At 43.1% G+C, this 20,588-nt stretch overlaps 1 protein-coding gene across 7 annotated transcripts in view; it reads right to left on the bottom strand.

The window, feature by feature from the left end:
- Positions 1-20,588, bottom strand: part of LOC124878415 (ceramide transfer protein-like) — a 32,663-nt gene that overhangs the window by 5,389 nt on the left and 6,686 nt on the right. The window contains exons 1-12 of one of the 7 annotated variants that reach the window (XM_047382346.1): positions 17,996-18,097; positions 7,621-7,728; positions 7,234-7,372; positions 6,685-6,771; positions 6,401-6,558; positions 3,351-3,446; positions 3,108-3,194; positions 2,862-2,954; positions 1,411-1,488; positions 608-703; positions 204-336; positions 36-106 (exon numbers count right to left, since the gene is read on the bottom strand). In XM_047382346.1, the coding sequence (XP_047238302.1) occupies positions 36-106; positions 204-336; positions 608-703; positions 1,411-1,488; positions 2,862-2,954; positions 3,108-3,194; positions 3,351-3,446; positions 6,401-6,558; positions 6,685-6,771; positions 7,234-7,372; positions 7,621-7,728; positions 17,996-18,082 (1,233 nt within the window). In that variant the 5' untranslated portion in view covers positions 18,083-18,097. Of the gene's footprint in view, positions 1-35; positions 107-203; positions 337-607; positions 704-1,410; positions 1,489-2,861; positions 2,955-3,107; positions 3,195-3,350; positions 3,447-6,400; positions 6,559-6,684; positions 6,772-7,233; positions 7,373-7,620; positions 7,729-8,403; positions 8,606-17,995; positions 18,098-20,588 lie in introns of those variants that run through there. The other 6 variants (XM_047382343.1, XM_047382340.1, XM_047382342.1 and 3 more) reach the window with 6 other exon arrangements.

Here is a 20,588-nt window from a genome sequence, read left to right on the forward strand (position 1 = left end):
TTTCAGCTAAATCTATAAATTGACACCAGATCTACCTTGTGCGTTTGGTAAACAATGATGGCGTTATCGGAAAGTGTTTCCACAACGTTGAAATTTTCAATGGTGGCTGAGGGAGGGAGAGCTCATGTTAGTCAGGTCACGTTGAAACAAGAGTCGCCGAACTACAGTTGGCATGATCTTCCTCCCTGTCGCAGCGAACTTACTTTCCCAGTCATTTCGAACATCTGTGTCCCAGAAGTAGTGGCAGACCTCATGTCCGGTTACGCCTTTGACGGCGTGAGTGGCTTTAAGGGGATCCAGGACGATGCCGTTCTCCTCCACTTCTCTCCTGTAAACCTGTTTATGCAACGTAAAGACCAGAAGAGAGTCCTGTAAATACACCCACAGCCTCGCAGTAAAAACAAACTAGAAAAATAACTCCAAAAAAAGTCCCAGCAGCAGAGAAGAATTATTTTACTTTTTTACATCAGTGCTTTTGCAGATTACTTTTCATTGCTGCATAACCACTTGTCATTAAGGAGTAGCTTGTTCATTTATTCTAGAGAATGCTTGTATTAGTAATGCAAAAACGGGAAATGATTCAGAGACTTGTCTCCTCTGTGCCCACCTTCATCTCTCCTTCTTCTATTACCAACTGCCAGTTGGCATCTCCACCCACATCCTGAAGAGAATAGGTCATATGATTCTGCACCATCTCTTCCACCTGAGACAGAGAGATATTTCATAAACTCAGATTAGATACATAACCTGTCTATTTTGAGCTGTGCTTCAACCCAAAGCACAATTCAAGAGGCAATTTAAACCTATATAAAACGATTTAAAACATTTCAGTCTTGAGCAATCAGCATACCTCTGTGTTTGCAGACAAGAGAGGTGCTAACTCCAAGATTTTTTGCCTCAGAACAAAAGCAATTCAAGGAATGTCATTACTGAGCAGAAACCCAACAAAAATCAGCCTGACTGATCCTGCTTGAGAGGGTTCCTCAATATCCAAAGAAAGTTTTTTTAAAAGAGCTTTACAAGTCTGCACAGCTGCATGTTCATGCCGTAAAACAAGAAAAAGATGTCAGGACAAGAAATGGTACTAAACGAAGGGGTTTCTCTATATTCCAGTCATGCAGCTTTAGAACAACTTCCAGGAATACTGCCTGTTAGGTGCTTAGGAAATGCCTTCACTTCAGAAATATTTGCGTTCTCCAGGTGCTCTTTTTATATTTCTCCAAAAATAACACTTTTTGTTAAGGAAAGCTTTTGCAGTGCACTCCTGACAGCACAGATAATATTTTCAGCATCCTGGATCCAGTTGTTAGAGAACATTCTCATGCTAGCTGCTCATGCTCTACGAGGAGTAAAAACCCAGTGGGCTACTGCATTACCCTAAAAGTGCTCACAGTTTACCGGCCGCAGTACCTGAGAGCTGAATCTGTGAACGTCATCCGAGGCGCTGACTAGCTCAACTGAGGACACGGAAGAAGAATAGCTACGAGGCTGTTCAGCAGGGAGATGTTTGGAAGAGGGAAGAACGAAGAGGAAAAGCAAAGAACCTCAGGTGAAAATGTGAGGAAAGCGTTCAATTAAAAATGGATTATCAAACGGTGCATCTCAATAAATTAGAAGTTAATTTATTTCAGTAATTTGATTCAAGAAGTGAAACTTATATAGATGAGTTACACTCACTAGTCATTCAGATGATTATAGCTTACAGATGATAAAAATTTGAATGCTACATAAGAGATAAAAAAAAGATTTATGATACAGAAATGCATTCCTACTAAAAATTACGTCCATATGCTTCACATTATGCCCTCTCAATACTTGGTCAGGGCTCCTTTTGCATTAATTATTGCACTGATTTGGCATGGCAGGGAGGTGATCAGTCTGTGGCTCCACTGAGGTATTAAGGAAGGCCAGGTTGCTTTAATAGCTGCCTGAAGCTCATCTGCAAACAGTGATACCGTGGTCAATAAACCAGGGACTGGTGCTGGTGGCAGTGTGGGCGGGTACCAGGTCCTGCTGGAAAATAAAATTAGTATCTCCATAAATCTCGTCAGCAGAAGCTAGCATGAGTGGTCTAAAATCTTCTGGCAGGCAGCTACACTGACTTTGGACTCAATGAGACAAAGTGGACCAAAACCTGCAGAAGACATTGCTTCATAAATCATCACTGCCTGGAAACTTCACGCTGGATCACAAGCAACTTGGATTGTGTTCTTTTCTACTGTCCCTCTAGTGTCTGGGATCTTGATTTCCAAATAAAATAAAAAATGTACTTTGATCTGAAACGATGACCCCTCAGCAACAGTCTGGTCTTCTTCTCCTTACCCCTGCGGTTCAGGAGCGGTTTAACACAAGGAATGTGACCGTTGCATCCCATGTCCTGGACACGCCTGTGTTTCAAGGCTCTTGCAGCATGGACTCAATCAATCTCCACTAAACTCTTGAGTGACTTTTGCTTCACAATCCTCACAAGGTTGCAGTTAACCCTGATGAATTTTTCTGTCACATTTTCCTTTCACCTAACTTACCATTAATATGGTTGGATAAAGCACTCTGTAAACGGCCGGCTTCTTTAGAAATTATCTTTTGAGGTTTAGTAATAATTTTTTAATCAGACTTATGTAATCTGCAAAGATTTTGATAAACTGAATTTGAGGTTTTCATTAGCTGTAAGCCATAATCATTACAATCTCTCCATGACCAGTTTCATTTTTGACCTGAATTACTAGAATAAGTAAAAAAATAAATGAAACAAGGTAGGTGACTGACACATCAGAGTCAGTGCCATCTGTATACACAGGCCACTACAGGCTCTAGGCTGACTAAAATGTACAACAGATAACGCAAAACAATACGCAGCCTACCTTGTTGGCAAATCGGTGTGTGCCAATGGTGGAAAAGACATCAGCAGGAGAAACTGGAGTTGGCCGCGGAGTCCTGACTTTCTCAGACTGGCACTGGACGAAACAGCATTTCAGTTTAGACCCGACAATACATAAATGCAGACTAAGCTATAGGTTAAGTTATACATATTTGTTTTTTTTAAAGATCAAAGCAGAAGAGACGGCTAAAGGGAATGAGAGCTTCAACCGTTCCAAGCTTCATCACACCTGTTCTTCTATTTTATCTTGTCGGTCCAGCTCAGCTTCCACCGCATCGAAGAATTCATCCTCGTTGATCAAACTGTTGGGTCCCTCCTGTAATGAGCCGACAACACGTGCACACATCCCATGAGGACAGCTCCAAGCAAAGTCCACCATGATAAACAAACAGTACACGGGTGCAAGAGCAATCAATGTCTCCGCTGTCATTTTTTTCCAGCTGTTTCAACTCCAGTAATCTTACTGCTTCACCTCATAGTCTGGTCCTCCATAGTGAGACTTTTTCTTCACTTCGTTCATTACAGACCTGTAGGCATCTTCTATCCTCCTCCTCTTCTCCAGCTCCTGCTGACAAGCAGAGAAACAAAGTGTGTTTGGTGTGGGTGTACAGCGAATACTCTCATCCATAATCTGCTTTAGTTCTTCAGATTAGAGGAGGTAGGTCTGGGGTAAAGGGTGATGAAAAGAGTGGTCTGTATGTCTCAAACTTAGCAAACATTGCAACACTCGGCTGCGTTCACACACCAGCAGGTTTCAAGGGAGAATTCACAAAAGACTTCGACTACAAGGGAGACAGTAGATGTGACAGGTTTCTCCCTGCTGTTTATTAATTACGTTAAATGAATATGAAAAATAAGGAGTGTGTGTTTGCTTTGTGATAAACTAAAACAATAAAATGGACTAAGATCTGCATGGTTTATCTACGTTGCAATGATTAAACAAAGAACATGATTATAGTTAGAGGTAAACTTAAAAGCATTAAAAAAACAAGCTTTTCTGAAAACAATAAGCAGAGAACAAAGACCAGCTAATGATCCCAAGCAGTGCATTAGAAGAATCAGACATATAAAACATGTCAGAAAACAGAAGCTGACCCTCTCTACAACCATGCAGCCATAGACCTACTGTAAAGCTGGAGCTCTGTAAAGGTATCCATCTTTGTGTTTGGTGCTTGAGCAGCTCGGTGCTCCGCTGTTTTGAATGTTTCCACCAAGAAGTCAATGAAGTCATTTTCTAGGAGCTCTCTCTGAACGAGTCTGAGGTGTGTTTGTTCCCCTTGAAATTCCTCTTCTAATTAATTTCCCTTAATTCAGAGTCTCAGCAAGCCATCAAACTCCTAACCGAACATATGTTTGAGCTGGTTTCACCTGACCGTAGTAACTGAGACACTTCCCGGCTTTTGAGCTGTACCTTTAGGTGGCACGCCTTTAAACGGATAAGGAGGGGGAACTGGTTTGTCAAGCAATGAGCTTTAGAAAGCAGACACTTAAAGGCACATAGTGCTGTTTAAATCTCATCACAAAAAACGCTTTAATATAAGTATCTTTTAGAATCAACACTTATCCACCCAATCTTCATATTTCAAAAAGATTGGCGACAAATAAATGTTCTTTTTTTTTTTTTTAGCACATAATAGTCTGGACTGGATCATTTATGCTAGCAGGAAACCCAGCAGGAGGCTGTTTTCGAGAACTATCATTTCTGACAAACAAAAGACTTTGCTATATGAAAGGAAAATAAAAAATAAGGGACAGTTGGAACAAAAACATTCAAACATACAAACAAAAATAACTAAAAAAACAAAAACATGCGCATTACTTTGATACTCCCTCATAAAAGTATTAACACCCTTGTTTTTTGTCACATTTTGTCACAACCCCAAACTTTACTGGACTTTTATGTGACAAACACAAAGTAGTGCATTTTTTTTTTTTTTACAAATAAATATCTGAAAGGGAGTAACATCCAGTACGAACGATTACCTTCAGAAGACACCTGATTTCGTGACTATAATCCACCAGTGGGTCAATTATTCTTAGCAGGGATACATGATATATCAGCATTCACATCGGTATCGGCCGGTGGTAGTCATTTTTAGTACATTAGTATCGGTCCGATAAGTAAAACTGGTCCGATATTAAAAACCAATATTTATTACCATCTTGTTGCTGTTTGTGTTTCTTTGAGGGGTTGGCCTTGTGGTGTTTGTTTAGGCATCTGACAGTGGTGCATCCCTAATTGTTAGTATGCATAGAGGTGAAGATTACAGTGATAAACAGCATTAGGAAGAACAAGAAAAACAGCAGACAAATTATAGATAAAAGTTACCAGCTTTGAATATCTCAGAGAGCACTATTCAATCCATCATTTGAAAAGGGAAAGAGTATAGCAGAAATACAACCAAGACATGGTTGTCCAGGTAAACTGACAGACAGGAACATCAGAGAAGCAGCCATGGTGACTCTGGAAAAAGCTGCAGAAATCAACAGCTCCCTTAGGAGAATCAGTTGACAGGAAAACAAGTAGGCATACACTCCACAAGTTTGGTCCTTATGGCAGAGTGGCAAGTAGGACTCAGCAAACATGTGGAATAAGGTGCTCGGGTCAGATTGGACCAAAATTGAGTGATTTGGTCTATGTGCAAAACTATGTGTGGCAAAAAGGGTACAATGCACACTGCGCTGAATACCTTTTCTCCACAGTGACACATGGTGCTGGCAGCATCATGCTGTGGGGATGCTTTTCTTCAGCAGGGACAGAAAAGCTGGTCAGAACTAAAGGAAACATAGATGGAGCTACACAGTAGCTAGGGTAACAATGGAAGAAAACCTTTTAGAGGCAGCAAAACACTTGAGACTGTAATGTGATGTAATGACAGTCAGAGCCCCAGTGGAATAGTTAAATTATATTCATGCATTTGGCTAATTTATTTAGGTCTATCTAACCAGAGTTTAAGCTATTTTGTAAAGAAAAATTGGCAAAAGCTGCTAAGGACATGCCCCAAAGTAGATGCAACAATAACTCAAGCAAAAATTGATTCTACAAAGTACTGACCCGGGGGCACAACACTTTTTTAAAAATTTTATTGGTAAACACATAGGAAAACCATTTAGACTTTTGGTTCCTACAAATATGCTTTACTCAGTATTATTCTGTCATATAAAATCCCAATAAAACACCATGATGTTTAAGTGCCAAAATCACAAATAGTTAAAAGCCTTTAAATATTTATTCAAGGTAATTCTTCTCTTTTTTACATGACTAATCTTTCATTTTGCCATTTCTACCCTTCCAGTCAGCTGTCAAACATAAAGACCTGGAACACATTTATTTCTTAACCACCACCTCCCCAATAACCAGCACACCAAACCTGAAACCAGTTACCTTCCCAGCGAGTATCAGGTCCAACACAGCAATGGAGATCAACACGGCCAATCAGGAAGCTATTGTATTTCTAATTTGATACTCATGATAATGTGACTGACAGTTCCTCTCAAGACCCCCGCAGCGCAGCGCTGTACCTTGTCGAGTCTTTTCTGCCAGCTGTCTTCTCGTTTGACCATCAGCTCGATACAGTGGGACAAAGTGGAAAGGATGCCAGCTGTGGTGGCCTTGAAGGTGATGGCTTCTCCCTTAAAGTCAATCCCGTTGATACCTTTGGGACTGGCAGGAGAAAACACTGGATCAAAAAGAAACAAGTAAAAATTTACATTCAACTTTTATCAATTTATTACACTGAAATAAATCAGATTTTGTTGTTTAGAATGAGTGTGTCCATTTAAAAAGAAACTGCATGCAGACTCACATTTCTCTTTGCTGCCATTGTTATTTTGGTTGTGCTCGCCATCCGGTTTTGTGGTGGTCAGAAATTCATCTTCGTCCTCCTCTACTACTGACGAGAAAACAACAACAATCATTTACATTGAGTTTTCATTGGAGTTTAACATGATTATGTTATTTTATCAAAACTCTGCATAATATATTATTATTTCTCAGCTGCTTTGGGAACAGATTTGTGTTTGAGAAACAAATGTCGAGCTCCACCCTGCAGGTTTTAATATAACAAGGAATTCTGAAGAACATTAAAAAGGTTCTGCTCCAGAGATTAAACCAGCCACAAAACGTCCTGTAAGCAGATATCGATTTTCCTTTCTCAGCAAGCCGTTTCAGCCACTCTTCTTCAGCTCTAATGCTGCATTAAACAAGTAAAGCAGCTACCATCAATAAACGCTGTCCTTTGCCAGTAAAGCTAAAGGTCAAAACTCTATGTGCAGTTCTGAAAATGTGAACATCCCTTAAACAAAAATGGTTTTGGATCCAAAGCTAATAATGGTGTACTGAAGCCACATTTTACCTCTGTCCCTCTGAAATTCATCTTTTGAAACTGCATCAGCACAGGAGTCAAAATACTTTTGAAGGGTGTCCACCTGTCTGCACAGGATGTCCCGGAAGGTTTCCATTTCTGCCAGCTTCTCACGCAGCCTGTGGCCCTTCTGAGCAGAGAGGGGACAACATTCAAATGGCGGAGAAGTGAGTTAAATATCATGTCATCAGAGCATGATTCCAGTTCAGTTTGACTACCATATGGAGCAGATATGTTGTAGTTTAATCTATGCTATAAAGCTTAAACTGGACAGTAAAAAGAAACAGTCTTGAGCATCAATATTAATTGTTAAATCTCAGACACTATAGTTTCCAAATCCTGAAAATACAAGACTTGGCCTGTGACAATTTTTTTTACCTTGAAGGAGGACGTGGAAGTGGAAGACAAGGCACTAGCAGCTGATGTGAGAGACAACATGGAACCATGACGCCTCAAACTTGTTTCTGAACCATATCCAGACTCAGCCTGTAACCCAAGTAGAAATCAGAAAGAGGTAAGAGAAGAAGAAGCAAAGACAAGAAACAATAAGTGGGCAATAAAGCTTTACTCAGTCTACAAAAACAATATACTCTGATGCACACCAAACTGCTAGAAGAGGAAAGTCTAGCAGCTCAGATCACTGAGTAATACTAATTAAGTAGAGCAGGACACTAATCAATCGACCAGAGATGGGAATCAGACAATTTCCCCTTGATTGGTTCCCTTGATATAAACTAGTCATTTCCACTATTTTCAGTCTGCAAGATAATCAATCAACAGACTATAGTGTACTACACTTTTTTCGCATACTAAAAATCAGATAAAGATCAGTATCATATTATAATCAAACGACAATCTTATGCCTTCATTTTCTGTTGGGTAAAAGTTACTACCTTTACAAAAGACCTCGTCGAACATTTTGTTTTCCATTTTGTTCATCTTTGCATTGCAATCGGTTTAAATTTAGAATGGGCAGGTTAGAACAAATAAAAAGAAAACTGGAAATCATAATCGGCCATTTAAATCCTGGTCGGTGCCTCTTTGTTGTTATTAACACTATCAAAGAAAATCCCTTTGGAAAAAGCAAGTTAAAAACACACATAAATGATCTGTAAACCAACTGAGTTAATAATAATAAATATTAAGGATCTCCGGTGTTACGTCGATTCGCGTTTCCCCATCGTCTCCTTGCGGTCCCCATCGTCTCCTTGCGGTCCCCATCGTCTCCTTGCGGGTGGGCAGGAGGGAGGGAGGGATGGATGGATGGATGGAATATGGTCCTATAAATGTACTATAAACCCCGTCAGATTCCCCCTGTATTAAACAGGGGGAACGGTATCTGATGGAGTTTAGAAGACCGTCAGATACCATTTCCCCTATCATACAATTGGCAACTGAATTGTTACTTTGTATCAAAAAGTAAAACATACCTAACAAGAGACAAATAAACAAGTTGGTTCTGCCCCTATACATTAAATAAAATACAATAAATAACTCTAGACAAACTACTGAGTAATCAAATGAACAGTTGATAAACCAGTTAGTAGTTGTAACATTAAACACAGCTGAAATACACAACATGAATTACAATAAGTTTAAAACATTTACAAAATATGGCGAAATCGAATATGAAAAAATTTATATAATTAACTTAATCTGAAATATATGTTAAAAAATCATATTTGTTAAGAAAACACAGAGCTGATCCTAATACATACCACAGTAACAGACAGGAACAGAAAAAAAGGAAGAGCTGACTGTTACTGGTTGCTATGGTAACCACCAACTGACAAGAGTAACATAAAAAATGTATATAGCAATAAAAGTCAGGAAAAAAAATAAATTGTTGATTTAATAAAATGAATTTGAAGAATAAACCAATTCTGACAAACTTCACATCAATAGTTAAAATAAAACCCCATTACATATCTATCTATCTATACACTGCTCAAAAAAATAAAGGGAACACTAAAACAACACAATATAACTCCAAATAAATCAAACTATCTATAAAATTGATATATTAGTTTATCTAATAACAACACACTAGCTCAACAAATGTAGATCGACTTCTCCGAAACACGACATCTGAGCTTTCAGGGTTACCGTAGTTCCCCTGTGGTGCGAGAACAGCGCGACGGTTCCGAGCCTGCAATAAGCACGCGCCTTTTTTGCCACGTGAGCGGCAAGGAGACGCTGGGGAAACGCGAAACGACGTAACACCTCTACGTGCTACTGCAAGATGGACGCATAGTGGTGAGCGCCTACTAGTCGGTTCAGTAAAAGTACCGACTAACAATGTAAGTAGAATTGCAGACATTTCATGGTATGAAAGGAGAATGTTCAATGAAGAGTCAGAAGAGTGATGGAAAAATGAGTAAAATACACAAAAAGCCGGAGCTGGCCAAGTTGACTTAACAGGCAGGAGATGGGGACAGCGAGAAAACCACTCCTGGTCAGGACGAAGTTTTGCGAGAGCTACAGAATCAAAATGCTAGCCTCTCGAAGCGTATTTACCATAAATGGCCTCGGACTTGGAGGAGCTGATCTTCATCCCAGCCGCTTCACACTCGGCTGCGAACCGCCCCAGCGCATGCTGTAGGTCTTTACTAGAGGGGACCAGCAGGACCACGTCATCTGCAAAAAGAAGAGATGAAATCCACTGATCCCCAAACCAGACCCCCTCCGGCCCTTGGCTGCGCCTAGAAATCCTGTCCATAAAAGTTATGAACAGAACCGGTGACAAAGGGCAGCCCTGCCAGAGTCTAACATGCACCGGGAACAGGTCCGACTTAGTGCCGGCAATGCGGACCAAACTCCTGCTCCGCTCGTACAGGGACCGGATGGCCCCTAATAAAAGGCCCCCGATTCCATACTCCGTTGTGGTGAAGAGAGAGCTGAGCCGAAAAGCGAAGCTTTCAATTTACCGGTTCGTCACCTATGGCCATGAACGTTGAGTCATGACCGAAATAACGAGATCCCGGATACAAGCGGCTGAAATGAGCTTCCTCCGTAGGGTGGCCAGGCACTCCCTTAGAGATAGGGTGAGGAGCTCGGCCATCCGGGAGGAGCTCGAAGTAGAGCCGCGGCTCCTCCACATCGAGAGGAGCCAGTTGAGGTGGATTGGGCATCCATATTGGATGCTCCCTGGACGACTTCCTCGGGAGGTGTTCCAGGCACGTCCCACCGGGAGGAGGCCCAGGGGACGACCTATGACACGCTGGAGAGACTATGTCTCTCGGCTGGCCTGGGAACGCCTTGGGCTCCCCCCGGAGGAGCTGGAGGAGGTGTCTGGGGAGAGCGACATCTGGGCGTCTCTGCTGAGTTTGCTGCTCCCGCGACCCGGTCCCGAATAAGCGGAAGACGACGAGTACGAGTTTATAATAAAGTAACAAGAACAAATCACATCCATAATAATGAAGCAACTGTACATCCATTTCTTTTCATAATTTATTATAACCCCCAAGTTAGGTTTCAAGTATCGACGCATCAAATGTTTTTCCACAGTAATAATTACTTTATTTCTAGCCAACTTACAAAACCATCAGTCTTTTTTTATTTTTTTATTTTTATTTTTTTTATTGTGTCCTGTCCAGCAGAGTATCGCTCAGAATTGTTGTCTGAGTGCCAAGAAATTGCCCAACAGATTTACTTTCACAAGCAGAGCATCACAGCTAATGCTTTAAAGCTCTGCTTGATATTTATAGAGCAAACTTTATTATAATCTTCTTTGGGAATATTTCAATTGTTACGGACACGGAGACTGAAATGAAAAGTAAAAAAGAAGCTCAAAAAAGAGAGATGGGGAAAAAGGGGAGAAAAGGAGGAAAGAGTGGAGGAGAGAAAGAAGGATAAAGAGAATACAAGATTACACCCTGCTTGCTTATACACCTGCAGCTGTTTTTTTTTTTTTTTACAAAATAGTACACAGTAATTCTGAATGTAAAATGTACTTAGTGAGAGGTGCAGCCCAATTATAGAACATCTGTGTATCTGTCAACACCTGAAGCTCAACATCTGTGAGTATGGGTGTGGACAAGGTTTCTCCACAAAAATATGCAATAGCGAGTGTGAGGACCCACAGGCCTGCCCCATGGTCCCTGGACGGACACTGAGGAGATCTGAGTCACAGACATCTAAAGGCCCCCCAAAGCACAAGAACCCCAGGAGAACAACCGCCGGGACTACCGCAACCCCCCCAAAGAAGAGCAGTGGAGAGTCCCAGGGAGCCGCAGCGACGAGTCCACAGGCCCCGCCGGCAGCCGTCCACGCCCGAGCAGATCCAGCCATGGACCCAATGGCCCAAGACCCCGGGACACACCTCCCCCCAAGCAGAGGCCCGACAGTACCCTGGGGGCCAGGCCCCGGCAAGCAGCCACCGGGAGTGAGCCAGCCCACACCAAAGCACTCGGCTGCGGACACCGAGAACCACAAGTACACCAGTGGGCAGAGACTCCAACCACCAGCAGGCGGTGTGGCGGGGAGGAAGCTGATCCAGGAGAGGGAGCAGTTCAAAACCCAACCTGTCGCAAAAAAAAAACAGGCACACACAGTCACAATCACCCACTCCCACCCTCATGCATACACATAAAATCACTCACACCCAACATAAGGATAACAACAATGGACGTCATACACTCACTCAAACTCCCCATGCATACTCTATACTCCCAGGTCCAGGCGCCTGTACCCCCTCAGGGCAACCAGCCCCCGGACTCAGGAGGTAGTCCCCTTCCCTCCTGGGGCAGAGGCAGGCAGACAGCACCGGTACTGCCCAGACCCGCCCCCGGCCCAGATCCCGCCCCCCTGCCCCGAACCCAGTCCCCAACAACCCCCATCCACCTCCGGAGAGGGGGCTATGTACAAAAGAGGGGTCCACATGGCCCAAAGCAACCCGCCAACCGAAGCCGCCCCAGGACGGAGCAGTCCCGACCCCCCAACAAGCCCTGATCTCAACCCCATGAGTCTCCCACCCCCAGTGAACCCCAACAAGAACAAGAACCTCCCCACAGGGCCACCCCCAACAAGGACACCGATATCGAACACATCCCCCCGAACCCAAACGGTACGAATTCCCACCCCCACAGGGGCACACCCCCACAGGTGAACTCCGTGGCAGAGAAGCCAATGAAGCCACACCCACACAGCGCAAGCTCCACACACAGCCCTGCTCTAAGAACCCCCACCGCACCCCGCTCCCCCACCACACAGCGCGCCGCAACGGCAAGGCAAGGGCCCGGCGCAGCGCCACCCCCGCCCACTGGTGCAACAGGGCAGACCCCACCCAGCACCGCACCCACAACCGGACCCCCGACCCCACACCATGATGGGACAAACTCATCCACCCAGAGGTCCCCGGCCAGCGGCAGGCACCCAGGGCCAGTGACCCCACCACGCCCCCCACAGCAACAAAAAACACTACATCACTTCCACTGCAACGACCGCCCAGGGAGAAACACTATCCAGCTCAGCTCCACCATTCGCCCAGCCGATCCAAACGCCAGTGACCCCACGCCCTAGAAGTGGACACAACCCCTCCACCCCACAGGCCGCAGCCCCTCCACGCCACCCCCCAGTCTACCGCTCCGATCCTCCTTTGGACAAGACAGCCAGCAGAGCAGCACACCTCCAAGCCCGCCCAACCCCCCCAGACAGTGCCAGCAGCTCCAGCTCACCAGTCCACGAGAGGGATACATGCACCGGCCGGGGACCTGGGCCATGCGGGCCAACCGCTCCAGGCCAAGCACACCCTGCCAGCCGTCCCGGTGTAGTCACAAGACATACTCTGCCGCCCCACCCACCCGACCGCAGCCCAGCGCCCGACCCCGGGCCAACACCACAGAAGGAAGCCGTGGAAAGAAGGCCAGCGGCCCCAGTTACCGGGCACCCCCCCAAACCCCACCCCCAAACCCGGGGGCGCCCCAGCCCACCGGCCACCCGCACGACGCACCATGGCCATGCGGGGGTGCGGGTGGCACCCCCGCATGGCCACGAAGCAGTCCAGCCCCTCCACCAAAGCGGGGCCACATCCCAATAAACGTCGGCTAAGACCCCCGCGCCGGAGCCCGGCACCCCCCCAGCCGGTACACCAGGGCCCAAAGCCAGGTGCCGAGATCCAAGGGAACCCAAGCGATCCCGAGAGAGCCGAAACGCCAGCCCAGCACCACACAATCCCCAAGACCCGACCCCCAACTCCAGCTCAAACCCACCTAGAGGGACCATTCCCTCTCCCGGCCTCCGACCATCAATGTCTACTTTTGTTTTACATTAAATAAATCATTTTTGGGGTTAGGTTTTCTTTTCCTAATGCAGTATCTTATGTAGTGACATTTTATTTCTGTGTGCTATATCGAATGCCATTTAGTGCTATTCCCAATATCTAAACTAGGGCTACTACATTTTATGCTGGTGCTTTTCTTGGGAAACGGCTGCTGTGCATGGCACCCTGCATATGAAATCTGGGCCAGCTGAGTACTACCTTGTAAAACGGATCTATAAACAATCGTATGGGAGTGGCTGCAGGGCAATCCGGTCTATTAAGACCGATCTTATAACAGAGCAACTCCTCAGACTGCTGGCTCACCAGAGGGAGAGGCTTTTTATTACAGATATTACAGATATTGTGTTTGTATTTGCAAAGTAAAATATCGCTGTTTGTCCCACAAGCAGCTGTTGCTACTTCTCCATGTGGGTTAACAGAGGCGGTGACAAACTAACATGCATACCTATCTACTAGCAGTATCAACAGTGATGTTCTGAAATGTTTAACCTGTGAATCAGCGTGCAAACATGCTGTGGGTGGGTTTTCTGTCTCAAGGTATTTGCTTGGTTTTAGTCACTGCTTTGAGTCCAGTTTTCCCTTTAATTACAAAATTAACAAGAGGCTGCAAGCTGTTAATGCTGGCCGATAGGAATGCAGCGGGCATTCTTAAGATCACTGGCTAAACTGAGAGGGAGTCAGGTGACGCCACTGAGAGACACCACGAAGTCCAGCTTCTGCTGCAGTTTCTCCTCCCACAGCAGAGTGACAGACTAAGGCAACAGACATAAAATACAAATCAAGGAAATAACATCTGGAGTGTATTTTCCACCAGACTAACAGGACAGAAACAGAAAAAGTAAAAAAAACTCAAAAAAAATGATGCAACAAATCTTTCCAGAAGATATCTTCCTTGGATCAATCCAAGCATTTAAAATCTTCACCAAACTACTGGTCCTTCTCAAAATATTAGCATATTGTGATAAAGTTCATTATTTTCCATAATGTCATGATGAAAATTTAACATTCATATATTTTAGATTCATTGCACTCTAACTGAAATATTTCAGGTCTTTTATTGTCTTAATACGGATGATTTTGGCATACAGCTCATGAAAACCCAAAATTCCTATCTCACAAAATTAGCATATCATTAAAAGGGTCTCTAAACGAGCTATGAACCTAATCATCTGAATCAACGAGTTAACTCTAAACACCTGCAAAAGATTCCTGAGGCCTTTAAAACTCCCAGCCTGGTTCATCACTCAAAACCCCAATCATGGGTAAGACTGCCGACCTGACTGCTGTCCAGAAGGCCACTATTGACACCCTCAAGCAAGAGGGTAAGACACAGAAAGAAATTTCTGTACGAATAGGCTGTTCCCAGAGTGCTGTATCAAGGCACCTCAGTGGGAAGTCTGTGGGAAGGAAAAAGTGTGGCAGAAAACGCTGCACAACGAGAAGAGGTGACCGGACCCTGAGAAAGATTGTGGAGAAGGTCCGATTCCAGACCTTGGGGGACCTGCGGAAGCAGTGGACTGAGTGTGGAGTAGAAACATCCAGAGCCACCGTGCACAGGTGTGTGCAGGAAATGGGCTACAGGTGCCGCATTCCCCAGACCTGGGCTACAGAGAAGCAGCACTGGACTATTGCTCAGTGGTCGAAAGCAAATTCTGCATGTCATTCGGAAATCAAGGTGCCAGAGTCTGGAGGAAGACTGGGGAGAAGGAAATGCCAAAATGCCAGAAGTCCAGTGTCAAGTACCCACAGTCAGTGATGGTCTGGGGTGCCGTGTCAGCTGCTGGTGTTGGTCCACTGTGTTTTATCAAGGGCAGGGTCAATGCAGCTAGCTATCAGGAGATTTTGGAGCACTTCATGCTTCCATCTGCTGAAAAGCTTTATGGAGATGAAGATTTCATTTTTCAGCACGACCTGGCACCTGCTCACAGTGCCAAAACCACTGGTAAATGGTTTACTGACCATGGTATCACTGTGCTCAATTGGCCTGCCAACTCTCCTGACCTGAACCCCATAGAGAATCTGTGGGATATTGTGAAGAGAACGTTGAGAGACTCAAGACCCAACACTCTGGATGAGCTAAAGGCCGCTATCGAAGCATCCTGGGCCTCCATAAGACCTCAGCAGTGCCACAGGCTGATTGCCTCCATGCCACGCCGCATTGAAGCAGTCATTTCTGCCAAAGGATTCCCGACCAAGTATTGAGTGCATAACTGTACATGATTATTTGAAGGTTGACATTTTTTGTATTAAAAACACTTTTCTTTTATTGGTCGGATGAAATATGCTAATTTTGTGAGATAGGAATTTTGGGTTTTCATGAGCTGTATGCCAAAATCATCCGTATTAAGACAATAAAAGACCTGAAATATTTCAGTTCGTGTGCAATGAATCTAAAATATATGAATGTTAAATTTTCATCATGACATTATGGAAAATAATGAACTTTATCACAATGTATAGTTAGAGCTCTCATTAGAAGAATTAAAATTTTAAAGTCCACCCCTTAAATTTATTTAGAAAAGACTGACTTGATCATTAAATAAATGTTGCTGGAATCAACAGAAAAAGCCCAGGTAACTGAACAATCGCCTGCTGTGGTGATCTTTGCAACACATTAGATAATCAGAAAGAGACACTGTTCTTTAGAGCAACAAAGAGTGAAACAGCCACCAGACCGTGAGGCAGAAGCGTTTGCTTTTCAAATGTAAGTCGTGATTGTTACTTTAACGTGACCTGTGGTCTACAAACAGTTTCAGCAGCTTAGTGCCACACCTGTTCCACAGATATCAGTAAGTAAATGGTAAATAAGAACCTTTGGGCTTTAATGGCAGTGATAACTATTAGCCGGGTTCATATTTTATAAAGTTTGCTATTGAGATGGAAATACAGCGGAAAACACATTTGTTGGTGCTTTCGGTTAAGATGAGTAAAAAGTCTTAAAATAAATTCAGTTTATTGGAGAAACATAATCTCAAATTGACAATTTAGAGAAATCCATTTAATCCGAGTACATTTATTCAGCGGGGGAAGAAAATGCACATCATGAGAAACTGTTTTTGTTTTTAACAGAATCACTAGTGGCACAATTACTGCATTCTTAATAATTGCTTTAAAATACATGTAACTGTACTTTTTAAGGCTGAGCAGAGTTTTAAGAACTTTATCAATCAATTACTTTCCATTTCCAGGGTGGGGGGGGGGGGGGGGGGGGGGGGGGTTGAAGAGGATGGTTTGAACTTCAACTAAAACTGCAGTAAAATAAGCTTCTCTTCATATTCTTGCTTTGTAAATGATACTAGTTATAGTAACAGTGGCACCCAGGCAAAAAGATATCAGGTGTTGACGTTTCTCCCTAAATTCTAGATTGTGTTTTAAAATTCACTCTGCACTAGCGGTGCAAACGTACATCGTTTGGGCATCAAGGGGAGTGAAATCAATCTGACAGGCCATTGCCAAGTAGAGTTTGCATGCATAGCTAGTATACATTTATTCTGACGCCAAATTCTGCATCCAACCAGACACTTGCAAATATGATATCGTAAAAATTGACATTGCAATGACAAGTTTGATTCGATGCATTGCACAGCTCTACTCTGCACTAAAACATTGAACACTCCTTGACGAAAGCATACGCTGCCATTTAAATGCAACCGCTCAGCTGCATGACAGCCATGCAAACTGAACACCCATTCATACATAGTATTTGAAATGGGAACTTGTGGTTTTGCAAGTTAAATGAGCGAAATGAGAGTGCACAGTCACTGACAACAGCAGCTACTGATCTGTGTAGATTGGTGCCTGAGAAATATCATCATCATGCATTAGAAGCTTAAAGGCAGTGGCTTGCACTACATAGGGTGAAGTTCAGTAGAACGTCAAATTATTTGAGCTATTCGTGTCAAAAACTGCATGCAAGTAAACGGTATGGGGTGTGGAACAATAACTCCCCAGCTAGAACAATAGCATACTAGGTTGGCTGATTTACAGTGACCAGGCAGCATGCCAAAATGCTTTAAGCCCACCATTTGGCCATTCCAACAGCCAAAGCAGAGCTGGGCACTGCTGCAGTCCTGACCGTTTGCTGGCCCCAACATGGCCATGCGATCCCCAATCACTCTGACACTGACAATGCAGATGAGTTAATCCTGTTTTCCCGTTTCCCTCAGACACACCTCACTATGAAACAGAAAGGAAGAGGAGGTGAAGAAGAAGAGGAACGAAAACATGCTTAGCTTGTCATGTGAGAGAAAACAGATACAAGAAGCAAAGAGAGAAGAGCAAAAAGTAGCCATTTCCATCTTAGCATTTAGACAAGAGGCAGACGCTGGACTCTTTGAAGCAGAAGAAACAGAGTCAGAGATGACTTGTAATTTCTCAGCAGAGCCTCTGCTTAGAACCAAGTTGTCTCCTTTCACAGATCGCTTTTCAAAACACACACTCGTAAACTCAAGCATACATCTAGAAGCCACATACCCTGACATGTGACACCCTTTCATCTTGCCCGTCTTTCTGTGCAGCATCCCTCACTGTGCCAGCATCTGCAACTGTGTGCTCTTGCATTGAGAAAAGTAAGCGAGTGGAGTGAAGATAATGGATGCACGCAAGCATTAGAGAAAAGACGAGTGCTGTCTGGAGCTGTTTGTATAACAAACCAATAAAGTACTAAAAATGTGGGCGAGTGAAGCAGCCTACTGTATATTATGACACAGCAATGGAGAGAGACAACGAGTAAGAGTGGGAGGCAGGGATCAACATTTGTCTGGATCATACACTTCAGGTCTTTCTACCCAACATGTCTTTCATCTCTTTTTATTAAAATCTATAGCTGTACCCTGAGCTAAGCTTATACTGTTCATGGAGCTCCCAAAAATCAACCCTAAAAGTAATGACAGAGGTTTACCCATTCTCTCAAATTCAAGCTCTGATATTTATCAACATACATTTTCTCAGCAAAAGACATTATAGAAAAAAAAGCCCAAAACATTTAATATTCACCAAGAGCTGCACTTAACGTCACATTATTCAGTAGCAGCACTTCACACCAACAACACAAACACACCCACGTATAAAAGCACAAATTAACTTGCACTAAAACAGTTTTCACAAAGCAAGCTGATGCTCTAACACTGATATGAAAAAGACAGCAGAATGCATTTGAAAAGTGTAATTGCTGCACTCATGACTTCCATCTATTTATTTTATACACGCACTTCATCCTTGCAGGGTTTGGTGCCCATCCCCAGTTCTATATGCGAGAGGGATGTACTCTCGACACATTCAATGTTCACACACATACATCCGTCACTGACAATAATCCCATCTGGAGCAGTATTTTAAAAAAAAAAAAAAAACAGGCATAGAATCCTAATAACTTATATTATAATATTTATTTTGATGAGTGGATGGGAAAGATGCTTAAAAAGAAACTACTGCTCACATACACTTAAAGAAAAAAAAATGAAAAGGAACACTTGAAAAACACTTATATGGAATGGAACAAAAGGATGCTGCATCGTTTGATGAAAATGAAGAGTATCATCTGGAGTCACAGATAAATTTAAACGGAAAAACTGATCCTGCAGGCTAGTCCAATTTGCTGAAAAGTCATTGCAGCAACTTAAAATGGTACTCAGTAGTTTGTATGCCCCCCACATGCTTGTATTCCTTTGTGATGAGATGTTCCTTATGAGATGACAGATGGTGTCCTAGGGTATCTCCTCCCACATCCTGACCAGGGCATCACTGAGGTGGATATGTCTCCCCAGACCAACACCTGACCCACCATAGAAAATGAGGAGGGAAGAAATGTCTGTGGTCTCCACCTACAAAACCATTCCTGTTTTTAGGGTCGTCACATTGTTGCCCCTTTAGCTCATCTGTCGTTAATGTCATTAACACCAAAACAGCTGAGACAGATTAACAACCATCTCTAACTACTGACCACATCAATATTCCAGAGGTTTAACTGACTTGATATTATGCTCTGATTTAAGAGTGTTCCTTCAATTTTTTTAGCATTGTAAATTTATAAAAAAAGGCAAAAACTATACTAAAAATATAGCTAAAAAATAAGACTATAGAGAATGTTTGCCTTTGGTGCCAAGATAAACACCATAATGAAAGTGTGGGAAGTTGCACGAAGCAAATCCTCCTTTGTCCATTTGGAAGCAGCACAGACACAGGTGACCAGAGGTCACAGTCCAGACATGACCCTGAAATATTCACACTGCATCTCTAATAGATCAAAGACATGGAGTTACTCACACCCAAACTACAACATCCTGCGGTACCAACACGGCTACGTTCAGAAGCAGTGAGATGTTTAAAACCCAGGACCGAGGAAGAACAAAAGTTGTAAGAATCGATAAAAAATTAACTACATTTTCAACAATGTGTCTGTAACTTATTCAGGTTGCTAATTAAAGAGAGAGCGAGGCTATAAGTAGATAAAAACTAGGCAGAAGAGAGCACAGCAAAGTTCCTCAGATTTATGATTTTCCCCATCTGTCTGCCATGAAACCTGTTGTAAAATAGTAAAATCTTATTTTACAGCAACTGCTCTTATACATCTGGGATGATATCGACAATATAAGTAATCAATAACCTGTCATAGTAGGAAGGCTAGAAAAACGACATTCTTATATCTTCTCATTTTACAGTTTTTACAGGGAAACATTAATATCAACAGACCACAAAAATCAGGTTGATGCTACTGGGCTTTACCAGCTTAATACTAATAACACAAACCTATACTGTTTATTTTGTTCAGATATGGAGCAGCATTGCACAGAGGGTCTGAAAAAACAGCAGTTTAGAGCATCATCAATTTGGGAAATCCCAGATGTCTCGTCTCTGTAAGCTTCTTTTCATTCAGAACATCTGAGTTAAATTGAAGCAAACCTGTGGATCTATTTTAAGTCAACCCTTCAAACATACTGCTTCCTTGTGTACATCCAGGGGGAAAAAAATCATAAAGAAATCAGGTAAGATATCAGAAAGAATTGTGATTCCTCTTTGGGGACAATTTCCTAAAGGTGACACGTCCATCGGTTTTAAAATCATATGC

This window comes from Girardinichthys multiradiatus, chromosome 12 (genome assembly GCF_021462225.1).
Source record: "Girardinichthys multiradiatus isolate DD_20200921_A chromosome 12, DD_fGirMul_XY1, whole genome shotgun sequence".
Lineage (NCBI taxonomy): Eukaryota > Metazoa > Chordata > Actinopteri > Cyprinodontiformes > Goodeidae > Girardinichthys > Girardinichthys multiradiatus.